General features: G+C 39.4%; 1 protein-coding gene across 6 annotated transcripts in view; it reads right to left on the bottom strand.

Annotated features, from left to right (window-relative positions):
* The window catches only part of RBM33 (RNA binding motif protein 33), a 106411-nt gene that overhangs the window by 41239 nt on the left and 37518 nt on the right, over positions 1–27654 (bottom strand). For 4 of the 6 annotated variants that reach the window (XM_075704656.1, XM_075704658.1, XM_075704657.1 and 1 more), the window contains exons 9-14: positions 26960–27116; positions 21711–21769; positions 3492–3651; positions 2287–2618; positions 1206–1454; positions 100–387 (exon numbers count right to left, since the gene is read on the bottom strand). In XM_075704656.1, the coding sequence (XP_075560771.1) occupies positions 100–387; positions 1206–1454; positions 2287–2618; positions 3492–3651; positions 21711–21769; positions 26960–27116 (1245 nt within the window). Of the gene's footprint in view, positions 1–99; positions 388–1205; positions 1455–2286; positions 2619–3491; positions 3652–21710; positions 21770–26959; positions 27279–27654 lie in introns of all 6 variants that reach the window. The other 2 variants (XM_075704653.1, XM_075704654.1) reach the window with 1 other exon arrangement.

The following is a 27654-nucleotide window of genomic DNA, read 5'->3' as shown; positions in this document are numbered from 1 at the left end:
AAGTTTTAAAAAGATGGGAGGTTTTTTGTGGGTTTTTTTTGTTGTGTTTTGTTTGGTTTGTTGGTTTTTTTTTTTTAAATTAAAAAAAAAAGGCCTTACCTCTGGTTCAGATTTTACTTCTGATTTTGCTTGGCCCACTGGTGTGATTGCTTTAGCTTTCATCTCGGGCCTTCCCTGCGAGTTTCCAACACCAGCTACAGACTTGGTGGCAGACATCGTGCTGGTAATGGGTTTGACCTGAGCAGCTGGGGTAGAGGTTCTCCTATTGTTGCTCATTTCCATAGCATGTGATGGTGCTATCGGCAACTCGCGCAAGTTACTATTTCTTGGAGCAGTTGACTGTAGCTGCTGATTTGGACGCTTGACAATATTTTGTGATGGTGTATTCTGAAAAGAAGAAAATTTTAAAAAAACACAGACTTTCACTACAAACCAGACTAAAGTGTTTCCTGTTTCACATTTTCATGTTTTAGTTAAGTTTGTGAAAAAAAGCTTTTCAGAGGCACAATATTTTCAATGCAAAAAGTCACAGAAATGAGAATATTTTAACAACGGTTGTATTTTTCTTTAATTAAAAGCAAAACTGAATCTCACTTGTTTAATGTCTTTCCCAGAAATTGGCTTCACTGTGTGATTTATTTTCCTAATCACAGCAGTTATCCTGAATGACAGTCACATTGTTTTGAGCACTGCTTCAGACTGTTGTGCTACTCCAACCTACCGAGCAACAGAACATACTGCACTGGAGCAAACTCAGAAGACATGAGTGGCACTATCTGAACCAGAAAGCTTATTAGCAGTGATACAGAGAGGCCTTCAAATTGAAAGACAGTGTCAGAGAACTGGACTCCAACACAATCACAGGCTATCAGCAGTTTTAAAATCTTATTAAGCAAACCTATCCTCCAAAACCCCTTTATTGCCAGTTCTTGGGCAAGTGCATTATCTCTTATTGGACCCAGATCAAGAAAAACACTGAAGACTGGAGGAGAAAAGAAAATGGGAAAGATACACGTGCTATTTTTGGATATAGGTTATAAAATAATCAAGGCAGAAAAGGAGCAAGAAATGGTGCAAGAAGGTGACAGAGCAGGACGGAATAAATGGGACTGAAAAACCGCGCTGGTGACTTCTGAAACCTGTGCTTACATGCTTGTGACCCAAGCAGAACTATGCAAGGCAACACCAATGTACGTGGTACTTACGTGTCTTGGCTTCATTGGACCCTGTCGCGGCTGACACTGCATCCTGTTGTTATTTGGCTGCTGCTGTGTGGCCTGCATATGAGGCCTGAACTGTGGCTGATTCATGGGCATCAAGGGCTGCGGTGGCCCTTGGAGATGATGATGGTGTTGCTGCTGCTGCTGCTGGTGATGGTGCTGCTGAGGCTGCTGGTGATGGTGCTGCTGCGGCTGAGGTTGTGGCTGAGGCTGTAATGGAGGATGCAAGGGACCCTTCACATGAAGAGAAAGATTATTTGGTTTTAGTTTCAAGGTAATAAATTCCTGAAAAGTAGCTCCAGCCTCCCAAGTCCTAAATACATCTGTAAGCAGCTATGGACCAGGCTAAATAAAAAATATACTGAGTAAAAAAAAACAGAGTAACAGCAGCTGTGCAAGGTAGTTCTACACTTAAACTTGTGTAAGGCAACAGCTGAAATGGAAAGAGACAAATGCAAGGGTTCCTGCCCTCTGCCCCCTTCTCTAATGACTTTTAAACTGTTTGGATTTGGGTGGTTTGTGGGTTCCCCCCCCCCCCCCCCCCGCCTTTTGTTTCCACCCCCGTCACCTCTCCCCATCACCAGACTTCAGGATTTCCCCACGTTCAAAACACAGACCCCGTGAAAAGGTCCTGCACAAAGCCCACTGAACACGCAGGGCCCTCCACATCCCCAGAACATTTACCCGCTGCAGGCTGCGATTCGGCTGCCTCCCGGCGGGCGGGAGGCCCCCGGCTCCCTGCCGGGCTCAGCAGCTGAGCGACAGAGGGCGCGCCCGCCCTGCCGCGGGGCCGGGGCCGGGGCTCTCCCTACCTCCGCGGAGCTAAAGCAACTTAAGGTACCAGGGCCGGGCTGCAGGCTCGCTATTGGAAATACGTTAGTGCTGGCAACCGGGGAGAAAATTAATCGCTTTTTCGGGCATAGCAATGAAGTGTTACAGGTCCATCACATCATACCTGTAATCTCAAATAACCGCACTTTAGTTACGTTAGTGCTATGAGCCTACAAGGCAGCACTGGGTCACTTCACACACTCCTCGTGGGCCCCTTCCCGCTGCAGACCCGTACCTGCATGCTGGGCTGCGTGTGTGCGGCGAGGAAGGGCTGTCCCGGCGCCTGCAGGAACTGCTGCCTCGGAGGGATGAACGGCCGCGGATTCGCAGAACCCGGCTGGTTGAAGTGGAGAATCCCCACAGGGCCTTGAGGCTGCATGTTCGGCCGTACTGGCCGCTCTCTGGGAAACACCGGCTGCTGTCCCTGCTGATTAAACGCCGGCCCGGGCTGGCTGAATGGCATCGGATTTTGGGTAGGGACAGGGTGCGCACTATTAAGAAGCGGTGGAGGTGGCGGTGGTGGGGGGCTCCGCTGCTCAAACAAGTGATGGCTTGGAAACCTTGCATCTGTGGGAATCAGGTAAGTACTTAAATGACAACCTCCTTGGGACACAAACACACTTTCAAGACACGAAGCTCTGCTTTATTTGGAAAAGTAACCTGCAATTTGTAGAAAGCAAAATCGTACGAGATGTTTTAATTTTAAGAGCTACCCGCAAGGTTACATTTCTCTTGCTTCTGCCACCTGCGTATAAAAGGAATTGATGCTTTAAAGATCAGCACAACTGGTAATTCGCTGGAATAAGGAATATTTTTTAGAAATTCTACTCTAATGAAATCAATGAAGGATTCCAGGGATTAGAGTTTAAAATATGCAAGAACTCACAAAATTTTTACGCCATTTGCCGACCAGATATTTAGCAAATTTTTATGTATTTCGTGTGTGTAAAAACCTATAAAATATTGATTATATATATGCACATTACGTATATATGCTTACCTACATGCACTCACACACACAACCTATTTTGTTATGCTGTATCATTTTAGCTAACCTTAACAGATTTCTTACAGTACACATGTAGTCCACATGGTTTGAAGAGTTACTAGTGGAAACCAAAGTGTACGGAGAATACTAGTTATCTAAAATGTAACAAACTACAACTTTATCACAACAATTATAGGCACTAAGTTTATTTTGTATCTGTATAAACACACAGATTGATGGTAGTTACAGATGGAGACACAAGATTACATAAGGGAAGGAAAAAGATACCAGACCACCAGAATTTTTGGCATGTATGAGTCTGGCTACATCAAACAGGGTCTTCCGGTCTTCAGGTTCTTCCAAACACTTCATGTTATATGATTCACGCTTACACTGCATAACCATTTCAAAAAAAGTGGATTTTGCATGTTAATGGAAATGAAAATGCTTACCTGCTATGAAGAAAGGATCTCTGTCCTGAGGAGGTGGAGGAGGGAGCGGTGGTGGTGGTGGTGGTGGCCCTCTCCACTGGTCCTGGATTGGCAGCCTTGGGGCTTGGGAGAAGTTGGTAGGAACTGGTCCAGGCGTATGCTGCTGGAAGTCTGGAGGGCCCTATTTAATAAGACAAAACTGAGATTAAGACTACCATCCAGGAATTTATCTATTGCCTGCTATAACTTTCTTATCTTAGAAATACAATTGCGTTATGAGTTAACTCCTATGATCTGTAAAAATTGGCAGCCCTTACTGAATCATTATTTCACAATGGAAGAGATATTAAACACCAGCACAGTATCTTGAAATGAATTCACAATGTTTTAATAATCACTAGCACCACAGGAATGCCATTTCTTCTCAAGCTTACTGAAATCCGTGCAATTATTGACCTTCTTTCCCATTAATCCAAAAAAATCTGAATGTCTGCTTTAGAAGACATTCCTGACATTTATCTTCTTAAACCGTGCTGTTCATCATCAATTTAGTACAATGTAAGCTACAGAAGTGAAGCAGATGTTCTTAAAAAAAAAAGGGTGGGAGAAGAACAATTTATGGCATCCAGAAAATTAAAATCATCATCTTTCAAAAGAAATAACAGGAGAGTAACACTTCTGTCTATTCACAACTTATCATTTTGCTGTCTTTCATATAATGCTTCAGATGCTCTTTCCTCCAGTAAGTCTTTTTTTAAATGTGTAAAGTGAGCCTTTACATTTTGCAGAAAGCAGGATGTGAATCCAAAAGCAGACCTTTGCAGAACCCACGCTTAATTAAGTAATTCACGCTATTATTTTTTTTTATTTTATATCAGAAGTTGACAAAACATGTTGGCAACCTCTGATAACTGGAAGAAGCTATGTCTCACAAATTATTATGTTAACAAACATTTCCTTATTACGTGTGAGTAAATAAAATAAGTAATGAAAATAATCTAAGAACATCCTTGTTTTCATCTTTATATGGATTCTGAAATCAGTGGTAGCACCTGTTCTGTCTACATGTGATCCTCACCTTAGAAGTTAAAAGCTTGCCACTGCTGAAGACAAGCTTCCCAAAACAGATTTCAGACCAAACACTCCCTGCTAGACTGAAATATGGTCATCAGCAAAGGACCAAACAGCTAAGTTGCACTGGCTTATCATTCATCTATTGATCTGCCCTCACCAACAGCACGTGCAGTCTCACTCTATCCTATCCGTACTGCAAAAACTAGCGTTTTAGGAAAAGAACTTCTCACACAGCAAAAATGGGTATTTGCCCTGGAAACTGAAGTCCATTCGCTACCAAGGTAGCACAAGACAAAACTGCTTCACACCCTTCTACCAGCACAATACAGCTGGGATTGGCAAGGCCCGAACAAGTAGGTGAGAGAGGCACTGAGGATCACAGACATTATTAAATCTGTGGTCTTCTTGAAAACATCTAAACAGGAATATGTGAGATATTAAGATTTCTCATTTGGAAGCAAGACTGTGACTACTTATTTTATGTCATTATACAGCCATCAACTGTAAATACTTTATCATTCCTAGAGATTAAAGGGTCTATATCCCATTGCCAGTGCTCCTAGTCAGCCAGTCTCCTGTGGGTATTTCATTTAGCGGAAAGACATTATATTACACTCAAGCATGACAGTCCTCATAACACACATACTGTTTGTAGGAGGAGCTGCTACACTTCTGCAAGTGAACAGTTACCAACGCAAAATATTCTCGCCACCTCAGAAGGGACTAACGCCTTTGAATTTCACAGGCTGCCTGCAAACAACAACAGTTGGAGGAAGAGGGAGCTGTCTGGGATGGAGTAAGTGACATTTATTTGTCCCATCAAAATCCGTTCAGGTTTAGCTGAACAAGGCTGTTCAACTGCATTGCCCTTCCCTTGTGTTGAGCAGGACAGCACTGGCTGCCTGCCAAAAGAGCAACCAAACACAAACCTTGAGGACCCTGACCCTTCGCTCCCAAAACACACCTCTACCATCACCGCACGTAGGAGCTGCCAGAGGTACTTTCAAACTAAGGTTAAATACATTCCCTCATCTTGGAAGCCTTGGTGACAAAAGCCTACTACTCAAAGCATTGCTCTTACAGCCATGCTAGGGAATACACAGCGCTTCCACAAGCTGCACGGCCTCGAGTGAGGCACCCAGCAAACCGACTGATATTTAGCTATTTAGTTATTAGTTTGTCACTGCATAATGCATAAGGTCATTGCAACAGAGGCAGGGAAGAAACCAGTTCATCAGGGCAGTTTTCACACAAGATGGTTTTTATCTTGCATCTTATTTACCGCATGTAGTCAGTCACATGAACATGTTGTACCTAGGGAGAGAAAGCAGTCTTGACAGACAACCTGCTTTTTCCTATTTTCTGAGAGTTTGACTTGGAAGCTCTGAAATTCTCCCTGTGTTTTTCTCTAGACACAATATATGCCTATGCATATCTTAGTTATTTCTAAAATAGCCAGCAAAATCAAATTATGTGGAAACTTACTGAAATCTGGGCTAATAAAGGATAAGTATCACATTATTTGCCACCCAAGCTGAAGAACTGGCAGCAGTAATCATCTGGCTGGGCTTGTTTCCAAGCACCAAATAGCACTGCAGTGACCATAGTCTCCTCTACCTGCTTCTTCTAAACTCAACATATTCTGCCCTGGTCGAGCTAACAGATCCTTATCAGTCTTTCCCCTCACTCCCAACCTTCAGTTTTAGTGCTAGGCTACAAAATACAGGCTTAGGCTACAAAATAAGCAGGCATCTCTGCTTCTATGACCAAATTTGTAACCCAGTCTCAAGCATCTTCCCCAGTATCAATTCTTTGTCCAATTAGCCTTACTGTCCTCCTGGTCCTGCTTGCTCTTCAGGTACATTCTCTCATCCCCATCACGTCTTTCACTCTGCCTGCTGGTTCCTAATCCCACCATGGATCCAGCTTCCCAGCTGCCTGACTCCGAGCTGGTGGTCTTGTCTTGTGGCAGCCAGTCAGGAGCTCCGATTTGCCCCACCAGACCCTGCCTTTCTTGCCTGTACACAGTCCAGGCAATTTCCCCTCTTTTTCCTGCCAGGCAAAAAGTAAATTAGATGACAGGTTGAAAAAGATCCTCTACTTGTAGTTTAAATAAACTCTTCTTCGCACCAGCCTTCCCTCTCCTGCCAACCTGTACCCTTGTTATTATGCCCAGATCTACCTCATCCCAAAGCAGCCCTGAATTGCAAATGCATGGGAAGTCCTGTTAAATTTCACACAGTTCTTCCATACAGAAACATCCTCAGTGCAGCCAAACTCAATTTTCTTCCTTGAAAAATTGAGCAATAATAAAACACTTGTTATTATTATTTTATTTTTTTAATGTATATATTATTGTTTAAACAATAATAAAACACTTGGGCATAACAATATTTTTCCACCATTTCAATCTCAGAATCAAAGTATTTGGAAAATTTCAACCAAAACAATTCAAAATGAGGCAGGCAACCAGCACAACATTTTGGTTCAAACCACGGAAGTCTGGTAGTACTACACACACCCCGAGAGCAGCTTTGTATTTCCCATCATAAGGAAACTTTAAACCCTTATGAAATAAGCTTTAGTTAAGTTTTAGAACTGAGTAATGCAAGGTTATTTTGTATCTAAGAAAGGTCACACTTTAAAAAAATGAGATTACAGTTTATTTACAAAAAAATTACAGAAACTAATAACCAGCAAGATATTTTATTGTTAAAAATATAAGCAATACTGATTTCAAGCTCCCTTCAGAACCAAAGGGTCCACCCAGCTTAATTTAAGAAGCAAATATTTACTGTCCTCTAAGTATTTCCACTGATTTTATGACAAACTAACAGTTATCCAACTCTTATCCAAAAGCTGGTATCCAAAAATCCCAACAAATGCCCACCAAGATACACTGAGAAAATATTTTTTTCTCTGCTTTTATTAGTGGTATATTTCATACAAGTATATCCCACAACACAAGTTTGGGCCAAAATAACTCCAAAACACTCCAACAAAATCAGAGCAAGAAGGAAGTATTTGAAGTCTGGAACTCTTCCTATTGGCCTCTCTGTTTCCATCCCTCACAGTTAAGAATTCTGGGTTGGTTGTTTTGGGTTTTTTCCCCCCCTTTTTAAGTAAAATTCCAGTTAAACTTTGAGGCTAAGTTTTTAAATATAACAAATATTTTCCAATCCTAAAGCCAACCCTCCTTCTCCATTTTGCATTTAAAGTAACTTGAAGATCCTTTTTATATCGAGCAACGAACATGAGCTGTCCCTTGATGTCGGGATTCATTAGTGCTGAAATAATCACCCTTCCCTGCCAGAGCACTTACTCCATGCACAATGCAAGAGGGCTGGGCTTTTTGAAACCTAAAAGTTTCAAAAATGGCAAAACTATTGAAGTACGGCTGATATAAATCACACCACATTAAAGCTGCATGCTATACAGATAATTGAGTATCACTAAGAAATGACATTTTGAAGAACTACTAAAATATGACTGGTCACATTTCTTGGCTGATAACCAAAGGCCAATCATGCAAAATTAATTGAAAAGACATTTGTTATTTGCAAAAAACCTAATTATCAATATTTGCTTCTTAAAAAATATATTAGTTTGATTCTCTTCCTCCTAACATCCATGAAAAAGACTGACCTTCACTTTTTTCCTAAACTAGCTTTGCTTCTACTATCCCTGAAGAGTGAAATAAAATTCTGCCCCAAAATTACAGTAACATGGGTGGGGGGGAAGCTTGTATTTTCTGATTTCACATTGCTGACATTTTTCTTCTGAAAAAGCTTTCAGGACAATTCCAACAGGAATTTGCTTGTATGATGGATTAATTCATGTGAAACTAAAGCTCTAAGGTTCAACCAGAGCTACTATTTCCAGACACAAAGGACTTTTTCTTTTTTTTTAAAGAAAATATGTAAACTACAACGGATATTTTTCTAGGTTATGACACACTTGCCTGTTACTCTGAAATACCATTAGGGTTTTTTTTCCGATTTAATAGGAATACACTAACACTACAACTTCAAGTTTTACTTATGCCAAATTCTAAATGTCCTAAAAATAGTAGTATAACATTCTCCATTAAAGTTTTTGAGGGTGGTTGGTTTTGGGTGGGTTTTTTTTTTTTTTTCCCTTAACAGTAGTTAGCTATAATTCTAGGAGTGGATTATTTTACCATTAGTGTTAAGCCCTACATTCAGCAAGTATTTGCTACTAGTAACACCCAAGTATTTGCTACTAGTAACACCCAAGTATTTGCTACTAGTAACACCCAAGTATTTGCTACTAGTAACACCCAAGCGCCCTCTGGTATTCTGTAGAAAAGACCACGCAGAGCTATTTAACTTCAAAAATTAATGAAGAGCAGGTGCAAAAGCCAGTTTTCATAATGGTCTATTTTTGATAAAATAAGCATACTGTAACATAGATGCATAATAAATCTTTATATGCACAGTAGTTACTCCCATTTTTCATGGTTTCGCTATCTGGACAGTTTCAAATTACAACCACATATTCAGTACACATGACAACTAAGACTCCCTACAAAAAATAATTTTAATTACTACTTCACTATTACTATACCTTTTAGGAAACGTCCCTACTTAATAAATCTCACAATCTTCAAAATACTTATTTTCAAGTTAACAGGTTTCAACTGAACAAAAGGGAGAACTGCAAATTCATATGATCAGCCAAGGCTGCAAGGAGCTACATTTCAGTCCAAGGCTGGGGCCAACTGTGACACTGGGGGAAAGGACAAAGTATTTATGTGCCTTTCCAGTGAGACCTCACAAGGCTAGATCACATTCATACAGACAATGGTTCCAAAGACTGAGTTACCAAACGTCTATATGAGAAAGACCTGGCAGAGTGTATACGGTAACTTTTTGGAAGAGTCTTCTCCCCTTCTCCTTGTTATCAGATTGATTATTTAGTATCATTATTACTGATTTAGTATCATTATCATTGATTGTTTAGTATAATTCCCAGACTTGTTATTTTTACTAAATAACAAAAGTGCGCAAAATTGCAAGGAAAGACTCCTAAAATGGAGCTTTTAGCTAGATTTAAAGCTAGTCGCAAAAACAGTGCAGAATCAGAGAACAGCACAAGACCTGAAGCAGACGTACCCAACCATGTCCCAGTCTGGCTTAGAAGTCCTTAACCAACACAAATCCTTCACAAAACTGCAACCACTTCAGCACTGTAGTTCTTTCCAAACCACTACCTGCAGCCCTGGTGTTAACAAGTATTTCAAAGACCTGAGAGGGAAATGGTAATTTTTGAAAACTGGAGGGCTCTTGAGCGGTCTTCTCAGTAAGGCTTTGTGGGCTGTAAGGGGCCATTCTTTCTTATCTTTGTTAACAGGGTTAACAGGGGAGGTCCCTGATGACTGGAGGCTTGCCAATGTGACGCCCATCTACAAGAAGGGCTGGAAGGAGGACCTGGGGAACTACAGGCCTGTCAGCCTGACCTCAGTGCCAGGGAAGATTATGGAGAGGTTCATCTTGAGTGAACTCAACAGGCAAGTGCAGGTCAACCAGGGGATCAGGCCCAGCCAGCATGGGTTTATGAAAGGCAGGTCCTGCTTCACCAACCTGATCTCCTTCTACGACCTGGTGACCCGCCTGGTAGATGATGGAAAGGCTGTGGATGTCATTTACCTGGACTTTAGCAAAGCTTTTGACACCGTCTCCCACAATATTCTCCTTGGAAAGCTGGCAGCTCATGGCTTGGACGGGTGTAGTCTTCGCTGGGTAAAAAAGTGGTTGGGTGGCCGAGCCCAGAGAGTTGTGGTAAATGGAGTTAAGTCCAGTTGGCAGCCGGTCATGAGCGGTGTTCCCCAGGGCTCTGTTTTGGGGCCAGCCTTGTTTAATATCTTTATCGATGATCTGGATGAAGGGATTGAGTGCACCCTCAGGAAGTTTGCAGATGACACCAAGTTGGGTGGGAGTGTCGATCTGCTGGAGGGTAGGATGGCCCTGCAGAGGGACCTGGACAGGCTGGACCGATGGGCCGAGGCCAACTGTATGAGGTTTAACAAGGCTAAGTGCCAGGTCCTGCACTTCGGTCACAACAACCCCATGCAACGCTACAGGCTTGGGGAAGAGTGGCTGGAAAGCTGCCTGGCCAAAAAGGACCTGGGGGTGTTGGTAGACAGCCGGCTGAACACGAGCCAGCAGTGTGCCCAGGTGGCCAAGAAGGCCAACAGCATCCGGGCTTGTATCAGGAATAGTGTGGCCAGCAGGAGCAGGGAGGTGATTGTTCCCCTGTACTCGGCGCTGGTGAGGCCGCCCCTGGAATACTGTGTCCAGTTTTGGGCCCCTCACTACAAGAAAGACATTGAGGTGCTGGAGCGTGTCCAGAGAAGGGCAACAAGGCTGGTGAAGGGTCTGGAGCACAGGCCTTATGAGGAGCGGCTGAGGGAACTGGGGTTGTTTAGCCTGGAGAAGAGGAGGCTGAGGGGAGACCTTATCGCTCTCTACAACTACCTGAAAGGAGGTTGTAGTGAGGTGGGTGTTGGTCTCTTCTCCCAAGTAGTTAGCAATAGGACAAGAGGAAATGAGCTCAAGCTGTGCCAAGGGAGGTTTAGGCTGGAAATTAGGAGAAATTTCTTCATGGAAAGGGTGGTCAAGAATTGGAAGAGGCTTCCCAGAGAGGTGGTGGAGTCACCATCCCTGTCAGTGTTCAAAAAACGGGTAGACGTGGCACTTGGGGACATGGTTTAGTCTAGTCTACCCTTGATTGGTTTAGTGTGGATTTGGTAGTGTAGGTTAATGGTTGGACTGGATGATCTTAAAGGTCTTTTCCAACCTAAACGATTCTATGATTCTATTCTATGATTCTATGATCTTCTGTGAAAACCAAAACCTACCAATGCCTGAACACTCAAAGCAAGGTACTAAACATCAAGATTTTTCTTAAACTACCAAAGAAAGTGATTTTTGACCTGTGTTTTTCCCCGTTTTAAGGAATGTGATGAACTCTCATCTAATTTATCCTCTTATAATTTTACTTTGAAAATTCTTACATATCATCACCTTTTTTTTTTTAAATACAGGAACTGAGGTCTAGAAGGAAATTACATTGGAAATGGGGTTCTGTGTGGATTTCCAAAGAGACCACAATCACAGACATTTCAGAAATACTTAAAAGGAGAAGATAACTGTACACTGCAGTGCTGCTGACAGGTATTGTCTTAAATCCTTAATTTTAAGTTTACTCGGCAGGGGTGGGAAATCTACCCACTCTTCCTCCCCACACACTATAATTTACAGCACCTCAGATTGACATTTCTACACAATTTCGCATACCAGCATGTTGCACAATTTCCCCTTTTACTAACTTCCATTATTCAATATAGCTAAGGCATAACTTACACCTTATCAATCACTTTTGGAAGGAAAAAAAAAAAAAAGCAATGCAAACTTGTGTCTACAATTCATTAGAGTTGTGAATAGCTCATTGAACATGACTTTCACACACTCAGGCAATCCCACCTTCTGAAAGAACATGAGATAAGGTTACTTTAATCCTTTCAAAGAACTGCACTATTTTGCCTTCCTTTTATCCCTTTAAATATCCTTCCTAGTTAAGAAATTAACATTCTCTCTCATACAATTCTTACACAAATTGTACTTTTACTTTTCTGCATCTCTTGTTAATTACATGATGTTATCTCCAATAATCTATTCATGAAGCACAGATAACTTTGGTTACCAATAAAAGGGAAAACTTAGCATAAATTGCTTAGCACAAAGTTAATCTTATAAAGCAAGGAATAAAGAGGATCTAACAGCTATTATATGACTTATCAGCTTCTCTAAAAGGGTCACTACTTTTTTATGAGACTAATTAAATACCTTAACAATGTCATTGAAACTTCATGAATCTTTCAATAAATTACACCCTGCCTCTACAACATGTTTTCATTTATTAATCTCACTTAAAATGCAAAGAGCTAGGAGAACCCTATTGACAGCTAAGCAGGGCCACTCAGTTAATTCTTCTTATATGGTTTAAATGCAAAGAATAATGACCACTATAACCTATGACAATTAAAACTATAGCCATCTGTCACAAGATGTTAATCCTCTTATTTCAGCAGCTACTAGACTGTTTGAAAAGCTCTCCTAAAATGCCTGCCTTCCAGTACAAGGAACTGACTTCCGATCCTCTTGTGTAAGAAGCCCTGCTTCATATATCTGGGATATGGTTCAAAAATTTTCAAGTAGAAATGTATACATGCCACAAACCATGGCTCTTCACATTCAAGTTTCACAGCAGTCTCATTTACTGTGCACAGGATACAGAAAGGGAATGATTCACTGAAATTTTATAATAAAATGTATTTTGTATTTCCTTAAATATAGTTTAAATGACTCATTAGTGTCCCTGTGATGTCTATGACAATCATGTAATTCCATCAAGGTGAACTAAAACCTAGCCAGCACCATGATTTTCCCAATGGACTTAGTATTATAAGATGACCTTATATAAAAATTTGTGCCTTAAATACATTACAATCAAGAAGGACAAAAATTAAAGTTCAGAGCAATCACAAAACTCAAGACAATGAATGTATGCTACCCATACAAGTCTTCAAAGCTTCTGGAATACATTTTCTGAGGGGAAAATGCAAGGAGATAGCAAGTGAGATGCAGGCACAGGAAAGACACTGTTAACTAAATCCCAACTCCAGCTTTAAATTCCTAACAGTACTGATGTACAGAAAAAACATGCTCTCATCTGTTTTGTATGGATGAAGGAAGAGTGTCTCCAGCAAGGAGAGACAGGCCGTAATAAGAAATGGTGTGACAGACAAGTTGTAGCAGCCTGCACTGCCTGAAGGAAGAGTAAACCCAAACCTCTGAGATTAGAGCACAAACCTAAGTAATTTCTTAAACAGGTGTTTTAAACCAATTAATTTGGAAGATTCAGTTTCACTTTAGTTTGTAATCCTCTTCAGGGGTGTGGTGTAGAAGAGCATGCGACTATTTTTGTTTGGTGCCCTCTAACTTTTTAAGATTAAGTACAATATAGAAATACCACAAATAGAAACTGGTGGAAAAGTATGAGACATTAGTGCCATTCAGTATGGTGAATTCTTCCTCGAAAGAGAATTTCATAATCATTTTACTTAAAGACTTAAAATCCTTCTGCGTATTTTTGTGCTGAAAGCTAATGGTTTTAGGGATCTGTAAAAAATTAGGGACCCAAAAGTTTTTGACCTCCTCTGCTTTCAGAACTATTGAGATAAAGCATCTAACAAAATTCATACCTTATCCTTAGACTTACCAGAGACTACTCCATGCAAATATTATTACAGTGTTTATTGACCTAGTGTATCTTGGTGACCTGCAAGTCACATATAATTAGAAACAACTCTGCGGTCAGAACTAAACTGGATCATGAATATCAAATTCAGGATTTCTACATTATACTCCAAGCTTGAGGGTGCAGTTATAGTTAATTTAAAAACAATCTGAGAACCTCAGTGATAAATACATGTGGCTTGGGGACGATGCTTCTCCCTTCAATGAAAAATGCTCAGATTGCTACCAAAAAAGGTCAAGAAGCAGCCAGCTTTATAGATGACAAATATTAGAACTGTTGCTAACCTGGACTTTAACCTATATTAGAAAATGCCATTGCAGACCTGACTATTTAGTAGTTAGATTACCTGATTCCTCATTTTTAATTCTGTAAGAAAATCTCATTTTGGAGATGTTTTACACACCTCTGACCTTGCAAACACTTTGATGTGAGAACTTTACATATCCGAGCTCCCAATGTGCCTGCAAGTACTAGTCATGTGTTGCGTACAAAGGACTGAACATTTTTTGGGTATCCTACCATCAACCCATAATAGTCCTCTAAATTTACTGTAAACAGTAGCATGACTTACTCTTTTATAATGAATAATTTTTTCCTTTCACATTCTAAAGAAATGGCAAGAACTAAAGGTGCAGAAGGCGAATAAATACCAGTTTATAGGTTTGGGGTGTTGGTTTTTTTTTTGTATTGGGATGATACAAATGTACTGAATTATCTTTTAAAAGGATATTTTCACAGCTCAGTGAAAATACCTTAAGAGAACTATACTATCATCTAGGACTCTATGATGTTATACAAAATATATTCTAGTTTTTCATTCAGTGTTTAAGCACTAGATTAGCCTTATTGCATCGTAGTAAGAAGTCAACTGTACGTTTTAATTAGATTTCTTTATAAGAGTCTTGACTTCTGCAAAATATCTCTTTAACAGTGTCTAATTAATGGCTATATAGCTACACGTGTAATACTTTTTCCTCTTTGCCTTGATAAAAAGCTTTGCTTACCAGGCTTTAAAAAGTTCAAACTTCATTCATACAAACATACCAACATCACAGTATATAGCTATATATATAAAAATATATAGCTACATGGAAACTTATTTTTACTGTGAGAGTGACTGAGTGCTGGCACAGGTTGCCCAGCGATGTTGTGGAGTCTCCGTCCTTGGAGATATTCAAAAGTCGTCTGGACACGGTCCTGGGCAACCAGCCCTAGGTGGCCCTCCTTGAGCATGGGGTGGGACAAGATGACATCCAGAGGTCCCTGCCAACCTCAACCATTCTGTGATTCTGTATTTAGCAGGTACTAAATAAAGCTGAGAGTGAAGAAAACCTAGCATCGTTAACACAGAAAAAAAATAAATTAAAAAAAAAAATCTACAACTCCCATTTCCTTGGCAGTGTTACATAGCAATTACTTAACAGAAAGGTAAATGACAATAACTATGAAATATAAACACACAAGTTTTCTGTTTGATTTTGATATATACAGAGCATGTGCACAATGGAGCTAGCATGACAAGTTAAAGGGTTACTGCATTTAGAAACCATCTATTTCTTTCTTATTTAATAGCTGTTACCATCATGTTTAGCTGCTGCTGCTCCTCCTGCAGATGGGAATTCATTGATATGATTAAATTTGATGGTATGATAATGTATGGTAATCGTGATTAATCAGAAGCCCACTAGCAAATGGAGGATGTTGGGTATTATGTCACCTGCATTTTAAACTGCATTCCCTCTATGCCAGCCTGACAATATTTGACAGCTGGAGGGATCTCAAGCTGCATCTGCTTGCTACTACTTATAGATCTGATAAGAGAAAGTGCCCATCATTCCTTCACTATCTTAAGTGCTGTAATTATAGGGCTTTGCAGTCAAGTTGTGAAAACAGTAAGTGTTAAGAACGAAAGCTTTTTGCTAGCTGCTGAACAAGCTCTGTCTCACATCTGCAAGGGCTATAATCTGAAAGAAATGTAATTTGATGCAGCAGTCTCATTCAAACATGATTTGCATGAAATGCTGTATAAAGCGCTATCCAAGAAATGTCAATCAACACCACCTGATACCATGTATCCTGTTAAATGAAAACAAAATGCTTTCTACACTACCTGTGATCTGCCACTGCTACACACTAATAGAGTGAAAATTTCATTTACTGTTACTCATTATAGTAAAGCCATAGCTAAAGCAGAATAATTGTGAGAAAGTAGGAGAATCATTTTCACAAGTGGCTTTTTATTTCCATTAACAGTTTGTCTCCTACATACTTACTGTTGCAAACATGTACTAGTTACTAAATATCAGTTTAAAACAACTGCCTGTACTCAAGATGGAGGACCACTGAAACTGTTCTTACTGCGTGTACTGGAGAATGTGAGCCACAACCTTAGTAACAGTTGCTAAACCCCTTATTCATTCACAGAAACTCACAATTGAATTTGAAATGATGGAAAAAAAAATGTACTCCCTATTTGCATTTCCCACAACAAACAGCAAACACTATTGCAAGGAGTTTTGTTTTCAAAAGCACCGCAAATTTCTGCTTCTACATACTGCAAGAGGTGTTTACATAAGGCACACCCACAGACCCAGGTACATTGTAATATCCATTAAACTGACCCAAGTTTGCTAGAATGGTGTTGTAGGCTGATCCAGGTCAGTCCAGGGACCACTTTGGGGGAAAAGCACTAAACTGTATTCTAATGTACTTTTTATAATGAATTTGTCTAGCACTAATATATTGTTTGTCCAAAAGAAATGTTTCAAGCAAGTCGCAATGAAGGACAGCAACCTTGTTCTGAGCAACAACTGGGCACCTGTTTAAAACCTCTCACAAGTTAAAGCATAAAGAAGTGTTTGAAAGCAATGTATTTCAAATTTCAAGAATTTCAAACACTTGAAAGCCCAGAATTCGTCAAACTAGAACTTTCAGAAATGGTGAAAAGAATTAATCACGTGGGCATGACAACTGCCTCTCACAGCATCCATTTAAGACAAAACCTGACGGCCTGGAAATCAAGTGGAAGCATGTTGAATGGGAATATAAATACTAAGATTTCTGCAGTTTAAGGGAAGAAAAAAAAAGAAAAATCAAGTATTCTTTTGGGATAAAGAAGATTCTGAAAGGAAACTGTGAGGCAAGTTCCAAAAGCAAATCACATCAAAACCCCCTGGGAACAGAAAAGACATGTGATGTAGAATATTCACAAGGGCCTGAGGACAAGTTGCTCTATTTAAGTCTTATTTTTATGCTGAATAAAACATAATTTATGTTATACAAGTCAACTTTTTCAGACTTGAATTCAACAGCTACCTGAAAGGTACCCAGTGCACTAAGGTGTCCTATCAGAGGAGAAAAAGCTTTGTGCGTTAAGAAGTATCAAAGCCTTCCTGGCATAAATTAGTCAGGCAGACACTAGTGCCAGTTCATCTTGAGGTTCATGCCACTTCAGACTATTCCTAACTCCAGCTCCAAAACTCAAGTTGACTAAAGCTAATAAAACGTGCCTGTGGGATGGACACCTGCCCAGCTCACACTACACCCAGGGTGTCAGGTTAAGGACAGGAGCTGAAGCAGAATTTATCCCTATTTCCTGAAAAGTCCTCTGGATAAAGATGTACAGCTGCGTTAACAGGCTCTGCTCTCTCTCCAGCAGTTTCGGAGGAGAATCCGGGGCAGAGACAGAGGGGGAGTGGCCTCAGATCCAAGGAATTCCTCTCTTCTGCCTTGAGCAGTGTGAAGCAGGTTCTCCCCAACTTCCTCCTCACTCCAAATGCCCCACTCCAGCCACAAATTTGGATGCTAGGGATACCTCACAATTTCTGGCTGAAGAATGTTGACAGTGAAAACACCTTCCCTCTGCCACGCTCTATCCCAACATGTGTTGGGAGTACATGACAACACTCGTTCCACTTTTATATGTCCTTAAAAAATTGCACACATGCCACACATGAGTATTACTTCAGTGTTCATTAAGTTTGAAGCAAAAAGTCTTTACAAATTTTTCCTCAGGCAAGCATTGAAATATTTCAGACACAGAATGTGCTGGTGGACTCACAGTAAGGGATGAAAAGATCTAGCCTCTAAAATAGTCAGTTAGCAGCAACCTACATATAAAGTGTCTAGAAACACCTCTTCCATTTTCTATTTAATTTCTTCTTCCCTTGTTTTACCCCATCCTTCTTCACAGAACATACGAGTTGAAAAAGAAATTAGCCCAGATAACAAACACCAGAGGACAGGAACCACAGTGTCCCTCTTGTGTAACAGGAAAAACCACAGGCTCCATACCTGTGGAGTATGGGGCATCCACAAGAATTAACAATTTGGTCAGAAAACACGTGAAAAGTTCAGAAGACCCATACAACTAGTTTATGAACAAAGTCTTCTGTCACATACCTTCAGTTCCCAAAGTAGACTGTTGTTTGTGAAATACCAACTGTGACACTGAGACAGGAACTCAAAAAAAGGCATCTTAACCACTTTAAAGCAAAGGCAGATGACAAAGGAAGACCTTCAGAAGGACTCTGCCAAAGAAGTTAGCTTGTTCTGTTCTTTAAACAGTTTAAAGAAAACACGCAGTTGGCACTTGCACAGTTCCAGGTTAATTCAAATACATGGAAAAATATTAGTATCAACTATGCTTGAAGATTGGATTACTATCAACTACAGCCACCTGAAGAACACTGTGCAATTTAGACAAGCATAAAAGCCTTTGCAGAACTCAGGTCTTTAACTCCCAGTTACCACAAGTTCACCACGTTTCTGAGCTGTTACACGCCTCAGATCCACCATTTATTCAGCCCTAATCAGTTGAATATAGCTCTCAAATATCATTCACACTAAGTCACCTTGAATGCTTACAGAAGAAGAGATAGACAACCTCCTTGCTTGATTCAAGATTACTGTAAATGTTAAAATAACTCTTAAGTAGGCAACATGGATTCATTCCATTACGTCCTTTCTAGTACTTCCTCTTTAAACAGTTCAGGAGTTAAGCTTTAAGTAAGAAACAACTGAACAGTGAGCACTACCCTGGAATACCAGAATTTAGATTCAAGGTTAAGTGAACTTAATCAGTCCCAACTCCAAGCAGGTTCAATCCTGATCAACATTACCCTAATTCAGTCCTACATTATTTCTTATAATTTAAAACTCACACCAATATGCTAACGTGCTCATTACAACTTTGTTCAACTCTTCAATTACATCCTTCTGCAAAAGGCTGTAAGAATTAACCATTACATGGTTACAAGTCACTTCATTAGCCCTAAATTAATAACACCTGGTTTCCAATGGATTTACGACTTGCAATTGATTAGCTCTGATTGAAGCTCTTCCCATGTTTGGAGCACACACAGGTTCTCTGTGCTGAGAGGTTTCTCTCCTAGATAAGATAGGAACTTAGAGTCAATTTTTCCTTCAGTTAGGGCACTAGCCACTTTTAGGTCTCTCCCTTGCAAGAATTTAATTACCTTTAATGTTTCCACCTCTGCCACATTCAACCTAAATAAACCATCCAGTTCAAAGTTAAAGGGGAAAGCAGGCTACAAATATTTAATTCTAACCCCACAGATTTTTAGAAACAAAGCAACCGGAAAAAATCAGTTGACTATTATCCTTTGATTAGGCAATCCTAAAAACAAGAGCAAATTCATGTTATTACATATCCAGAGATTCTTTCTACAATGAGGAAAAGGATGAATGAACTACAGTCTGGAATACTACTTTGATCTCTTTCAAATGGCTTGCCAAAGTTGTCTAACCATTGCTATATTGCTATAAGTCAACATTTATACATAAACAAGTGAATTATAATGGCACAAAGGCATTTGACATATAAGAGCAAAGAAAAAGTAGTTCTGCAAGATAAAACGTTCAAGTCAGAAAGTAAATTTGTCTTCAGCTCAAGAGCTAACATACTACATTTAATAAAACAAACAAGAGATATGTACACAGTGACACTTAATTCCTAATTTAATACGACTGATAACCTATGCAAAATTTATAAAGTACTTCATAAAGCAAGTCTATATTATACCCATTTGATAACTCAGAGTCATGGAACAATTAAGTAACTTTCTCAGGGTCATCTAGCAGGTTATGACCTGAGGTAGAAAAAAAACCCCAAAACACTCAGGGCAACCAAATCACAGTACTGGATCCTCTTATCTAAGCTATCCCTCCTCCCCTCTACAAAAAAAGAATTACACTGACTCTTTGCTAGTGCATTGCTTACATAAAAAGGCAGCAAGCAGTCAAGTATTTTCCTTCCAGCAAAAGGAACAAGAGTCCTACCAAAAACGTTCAATCTATTTTACCCCCTTTTAAAAACTTTTGCATGCAGGATTAGCTAAGTATGCAGTACTTCTCAACTTGCAAAACCACAAGTGCACAGAACTAAAGTCTAATTTCACAGTCAATTTAGAAAAAATTAATTTCCAATTTTTCTACACTGATCTAAACACACTTCAAAGATGTCAATTACAATGCCTTTACAGATACTCCTTGTCCTCCAATTTCTTTCCCATCCCAAATTGTTTATTGGCAAAGCAACTTGGTGTCAAAAGAAAAAAAACACAAGATACTTGCTTTCATAAGAAAAGTTATAATTACTTTTAAAATGTTAATAAGGTCTCCATATAATACTAAGGGCTGAAGAAAACTATTTCCCTTGAAAACTGCAGTATTTTTTCATAGAAAAATACCTCCAGTTATAGGGTTGATGATGAAATTATAAAACATGAATTTACGTAATTAAACTGTGGGTTTACTGCTAACCTTTTTATACTTCACAGAAGAAACATGGCAATTTAAAAACTCAGTTACTATACAAAATACAGACATCACAATTCCTTACCTAGACGTCCTGTATGAAAAATATTCTGTGTCAAAAACAACCAGGTATGCACATGGCTAAAGTCACAGCAGGTTTCTGAAACATGCTTCTTTCAAATACATCTGATCTCTATGCAAGTAATTTACTATGTGATACTACACAGAGGTTCACAAACATCTACTTTCCTCCTCCAACGCTGCACACATTAACAGAGGATAATTTTTGTGTGTATAAAACACATTTTGGAAAACATAATATACAGGTCTTTATTTGAAAATATTTAAGGCAATATTGCATGAACTACTTATTCTTTTGCTTATTTTGATAATCTGCAAACCACTTGAACTGAAAATTTAGGACAACAGAACTGTGAAACGATGAGAAAAAGTCTAGAAGCATGCACTCTCTCCATTCACAGAGCTAAAGGAAATTATGAAACGGAATTAGCCTAGTGAATCAGCTAGGTGCCTTGTTTGTTTTGGAAGTTAGAAATATACAAGAAAGCAAGGTCATGCAATGCCATTCCCATTTTTATATAAAAATATGAGGGCATTTAAATGCCTGAAGTAATGATAAAAATTAAATTTTGCTGATTTTTACAATAAAAACATATATACCGCTTTTTAAGCTTAGGGATTATTTCAAAAAGCCTTTTATTATATCAAATCAAATAAGGATTCTATTTATACAGAAAGAGTCAAGTAATAAAATGAAGCCCATATTCCTTAAGACAAGATGCATTCATGCCTCTCCCACTGGAGAGACTGGTTCAACAATTTTACAGTTAAACAGAATTAATTCTACTCTCAAAAATCCATTGACCTTAAGCTTTTAACAAACATTTTCAACTGCAGAGTGTATTGTCAATATTTACAAATCCTTAAAATTATATTTCACTAGAACAGCTTTTATTTGCTATATTAATATTTTCTTGCAAATGTATGCTTATCCATATCAGAGAAGAAGAAACAGCTGCTACTCACAGGAAATCTCTGGGGTCCTACAGCAGGTCTTGGCTGGGCTGGAACTGGCAGCAAGGGCACTGAAACAAGAAGCGCCTTTTAACACCATTTGTTTTACCTAACAGTTGTTGCTGTTATTTCCAAAAGTGGTTGCAATAAGAAGCCATGATTAAAATCTGCTACATTTCCCCTCACATGTCACACTTCCTACAATTAACTTTATGCAACCATTCCCTCCCCCGCAACATGCAACAGGGCAATCAGGATTCTCCTAGTTCATTTACATAATTTAATTCTGCATTTTCCAGAATTAAATTGGTCCTTGTTGCAGGAAGGAAAACTAGCATACTTATTCAGCCAAAGACATCTCTTAGACAAAGCTGACAGAGACTCTTAACAATAATTTAATGTTTCAAATAGAAGGATACATGATTAATTTGCCTTCTCTACTTCACGCCCCTCAAGATTTCCTAGGTATCTCCCACTCTCACCACCAACCTCCCACAACAAGCATGGACATCAGAGCCTTTATCTGGTGTAAATCACTGTTCATAGGAGGGTAAAATGAGGCAGACAGTGGCAATTGACACCAAGCAAAAACTACTTAATCTGGTCTTGCCAGATTAATGGTATATGCAACTGTGATCACTGTGCTGATCTCAGATGAAAGACTGCTATTTCACAAAGAGACACCAAGAACAATTAGGAGACCATCTTCCTGAAAAACAACCTCCAAAATTAAGATTTCAGGGGCATTAATCTGTATGACTTGTCCATACTAGTCACAAAAAAAAAAATTTCCCAAAACATTCACTCAGTATTATGGCATAATGCACAAAGTCTACTGCTGGATCACCTTGGGGACTGAAACTCCCCAGTACAAAGTGTAATGACAGATTTCCCATTTTCCAGTACAGTTTTTTTTCCTTGTGGCATTGTCAAATTGTTAAAAGTACAAGTGTCCAATGTTAAACAGAAGGCCTAGAGAAGTTAAATAAAGCATTTTAATGAAACAGCACTGAACATGTTTGTTCATTTACTAAAAACTTTTAGTAAGTTTATTCTTTTACTTGTTTTTTTGCATTTCTGAAAGTGACAGGGTTAAACATCAACTTTGTAGACAACTACTGTGTTAACATCTTCCCTGCTCTGAAGTGTATGACAGACACACAACTCCTCCCTTAAACTAGCTGCATTTCCCAACAGAGTTTGACAAGATGCCTCAAAAATCCCTTTTTCCTTGGTAACTGAGGTACAAGAACTAATGCATTAGCAGTTATTTTTAGTTCATGTCCACGTCTGGCTTCTATCCACTTTTGTTAAGTACTTGTGGCTTACTAGTTCAGCAACTGATGGGGTAAACTAATTGCACCAGTCTTTCAGCGCCAAAGGACTGCATGCAAACTTTGTATCAGGTTACATGAGCAAATTAGTTGAATAGTCTCATCTTGGCTTTTAATGAACATCTGTCGATATCAAACAGCCACGGCCACCTGGAAAAAATTGACAGGGTGCTCTTGACAGACCTAGGACCAAAAATAGCTCAGGTATTACAGGTCAGAAAGGCACTCAGGAAAGTAGGAAATGTAGAGGAATGTCAACTCAACAGGGCACTCGTGTCTATTTCAGTATCCTGCCTCTGGCAGCAGCATATATATTTATATATTTTAAGCAAATGCATTTAATACTCATGAAAGATAGTAGTTCAAACTCTGTGCCCTTTCAATCCTTGGACACTTGCTGAAGCAGCAAAGAAGTCCCAAATAAACATTCATTTCCTGATGTCAAATCTTGCATAGGCTTGAAAAAGTATGTTTCAAAAATAATATACAACATGTTGTTAGATACTATTTCAAGAAGATTAAATTGCTTTTGACCATAAATTCCAATGCTACACCTGAAAAGATGAAGCAGCAATTCTCATGTTGAATATTTAGGAGAATTATAATGTAATTTTTCCCAGGACACCAAAAGTTTTTAAAAGGTAAATGGCATACTAATCTCCCGAGCTGCCATAAACTGCTCATTAGTTCATGTCAATTTTGGCAGCACCACAGTATCCTTGAAATAATTATTTGTGATATAAACATTAAGAGGAAAAAACTCAATACCTATTATAACAGGTTGAATTAGTATTTCACAGTGCATCTACGTATAGGCCTCCAGCATTTGTAAATTGATCATACTCAAATTTGGACATGCATTCAACCAAAAATTACTACTTACAACTCAAAACTAATTTACAGAATAGGGCATAAAGGAAAGAGAAAACCATATGACAAGCAACTAAAAGACATTAGATTCAAATGCCACAAAAGGCACAGCTCAACGCCAACTGAACAGTATCCGGAGCAGGTATCCGCAGAGGCTTACGTAACCGTTCTAGGGGGTTTGATAGACCGAGTCCTTCGTGATCATTTATGGAGCTTCAAAGACTAAAAATAGTACAAATTTGTTTGAAACAAAACTGACTTGAAAGTAACTTTTTTTTGAATCAAGATTCAAGGCTGGGCAGGGAGATGGTGGCCACTGTACGAGATTTGTCTTTGAGACATCAAAGGAATAAGCCAATGATAGGATTCTTCAACTCACTTCCAGCCTGAAGTAGCTAGCTATTAGAGCTCTTATACATGCTATTTTATTCACATGAAAATTTCGTAACAATTTACAGGAGGTTTGAGTTTATTTTAGAAAATACTGATAACACTCGATGCATTTCAAGGTTAACTCAAACCAAAAAGATGTTGAGAAAGTGTATTTCTATGATTTGCAGTTAGAAAAAGCATTCCTGGTGCTGACAACTAGAAGTACGTGAGCTTAATCCTGCCATAAAATTAGAGAGGAAAAAAATGCCAGTCTACACTAAAACATGACAGCACACCATTAAAATTACCAGAACTTAAGTGTGCCTATCATGCACTTCCAGACATGGCATTTTTAGCTTCCAAGGCATCACATTTTCAACAACAGAATCCCCGTAAACTTTGCACCTATCTGACTGTATTCTCCAATGCGCAAAAACCCTCATGTATCTGGAAATATATTCAGCCAAGAAGGGGCAGGATCTCATCAAGAACATGAAGTCGATCTGATCTTTCATACTTCCTGTTACCCTGAAATAAGCGATGCTGCATGTGAAACATCCTTATGTTGCCAACTACCAGTCTCTGCCTACTGGGGCCTCAAGCAGACAGATTAAACTGAGGAGGACTTTTTAAGAGGAAGTTTAGAACAGCTCTCCCTACACTGGAATTTCTGTCTACCATTTGCCTGCAGTGACTGCTTAAAAATGCATCTCAATATGCAAATGCCATTGAAGATTTTAGAATTATGCTCATCTTCCCTGAAGAACACTACTGATTTCCTACACGTTTTCCTTAGGTGTGCAAATGTATACTTTCATGTAACATAACTGTACTGCTGCAGACTAAGAGCCTGAGATGGCCACTACTCTCAGCCACTGCAGAAGACTCAGCTTCCCATACATGCTCTCTAATCAAAATTAAAATTCTACAGTGATTTAAAAGATTGCATTTAATAGTATGCTGCACACCTATTAGTAGAAATATTCAGTAGTCTTGCCAAGGATTCCTTCAGTAAAATGGACAGCATAAAGTTATTTCATATGAACCAGCCGCCATCAACACACATCGCAAAGATGTTCCTCACGGAAATACAGGTCTTACACCATTCAAAAATGGATCACTCATTCTCCAGGGCTGCTCACTCTGAGAGGATGACTAGACTTTTACCAGTCAAGAAATGAATGTGCACACAAAGTCAGCAGGTGTAAGATCTTAAAAAAAACAAACAAACAAAAAACCCACTACAGATCCAATATGGAAGACCTCCTAACATGCAGGAGGTACACAACTTTGTTAAAATGGGGATTTGCAAGTAAAGACAGAAAAAAAGACTATGTTTAAGATAAAGCAAGGCCCCTGGAATACCCACAGTGCCACAGATGTAATAGTAAGGCTTAGACAAGCCTGAAGCCACCTGATAATGTGAAAAAAAACCAAAACCCACTCAGACAAAAGAAAGAAGATACACTGGTATACTTTTGACATTAAGCAAAAGCAAAAATCCTCAATAGCCATTGCTGGCATTAGGAGGAAACTTGTTCACCTGGATGCAGATTTGTTGACTGTTTCACAGGGGGAGAGAGGAGAGCCATCTAGAATAGTCTAAAACCAAATTTTTGCTTTTCACAAAACAAGAACCGTTGCTTCGGAAATTCTAGGAAAATGCACAAAAGGCATAAATCCAAGACTAAAGGACCTTCTGGACTGCTTCCAAATAATCTGTCCTGATGCATAAATTGGTGGGAAACACTGATTTTATTAGACAGGAAAAAAGTGAAATAATCTCTACACTGCAGCTACTATGAAACCATCTGTGAGAAGCCTAATAGATCTCTATCAACTGGCAATATCCTACCCTGCCCAATTCCTACCTTTCATTGGTCAAATAAATGAAGCACAGATAGCAATGGCTTGGAGATCTGCTGATTTGAAGGGGGAAAAAATACAGAAAACCTGACGGTAAATATGTATAAATATATATGTGTTTCTTTACCTGCTGTCCCACCAGAATCACAAATCAGAGAGACATAGGTGCCTTTTTTTTTTTATCCTCTTAGGCATTAAACACTTCCCAAATAAGCAGTAATGTTAACAGCTCTGCTGAGAGCTGCCCTAAAAAGTGTTGCCCAAAGAGTGCTTGTGTTAAGCTACAGAAAAAGTGTACTTGCAGACTGTGAATCAAACAGTCACAAATGTGGCACTGAAAGCAGAACTGAGGGCATGTATCTTGTCAAGTAAGGACGGCAGCTGGTACCTTTCACAGAGCAATTACAGTGCAAGGAGTGCCTCACTCTACTCTCACTGAAATAGGTGGGTGGTCATTCTGTGAATGCTTGGCTGAAGCTGAAATGATGTGGGAAATTATAAACTGCAGTACTTACCTAGCTTTGAAAACTGACATTTGCTACTTTTAAAAAGCACATTCTCTTTTCAGTTTCCATTTTTACTGTTCTTTGCAGACTTTTACAGCAGAGTAACAAAGACAAAGTTGAAAACGCTTTACTATTCCAGCTGGCCACAGCCCAACAACATTATGTCTTACTTTAGGCAAAACATTTGTTTCAAGCTTAAGGAAAAAAATATCAGCCTGAAGCATATTTCCATGAAGTGACAAACAAATTGCTGCATCCCTGGCAGAGAAGATGAGTCACGCTTGCATACTGGGAAGGTGTTCAGAAAGCTCACCTTGCACAGGCGTCACTACTGTCCCCTTGAAATGTGGATTTATGTGTATGTTCTTCGGTTGTTGAGGTGTCACTGGAGGTGGAGTCATCATTATTCTAGGCGTTTCTATCTGAGGGGGCATATGTAGCCCTGGAGGAGGAGAAGAATGATGCTGATGCTGTAAAGGAAGCAGAGATTGTAACTGTTGCTGCTGCTGCTGCTGTTGTTGCTGCTGCTGCTGTTGCTGCTGCTGTTGGTGGTGCTGCTGCTGTTGGTGGTGCTGCTGGAACAGACTCCTAACAGGTTGCTGGTGTGTTGGAATTAACCTCTGTGAATGAGTCTAAAGTCAGACAAAAGAATAAAGTCAATAGGCTTTAAAGTTAAAATATCCTGACATAAACCAGCACAAAACCAAGACACCTTTGGAGAACAATTAAGGCCAAATATGAACAGAAAAACTTCTTTCCCATATCATCAACTGGAACTGTTAAGAACCATCAGCACAGGAAAGCAAAGGAACAAAGGCATTTGTGTGAAGGAGAGGACAGCAAAGAGCAAGGAGCAAAGAGCACGCAGGGAATGCAGACATTCATTCACTTATTTTTAACAGTGAAACTGTCTAGTTTCATATGTAGGGTTCTGCATATGTCACTGGAAACTGTCATCAACTGCAGTAAGGTATATGTGATGATCACTAGAAATCTGAGTCCTAGTAT

The sequence above is a fragment of the Pelecanus crispus genome, chromosome 2 (assembly GCF_030463565.1).
Source record: "Pelecanus crispus isolate bPelCri1 chromosome 2, bPelCri1.pri, whole genome shotgun sequence".
NCBI lineage: Eukaryota > Metazoa > Chordata > Aves > Pelecaniformes > Pelecanidae > Pelecanus > Pelecanus crispus.
This window is presented reverse-complemented; position numbering and strand designations above follow the sequence as displayed.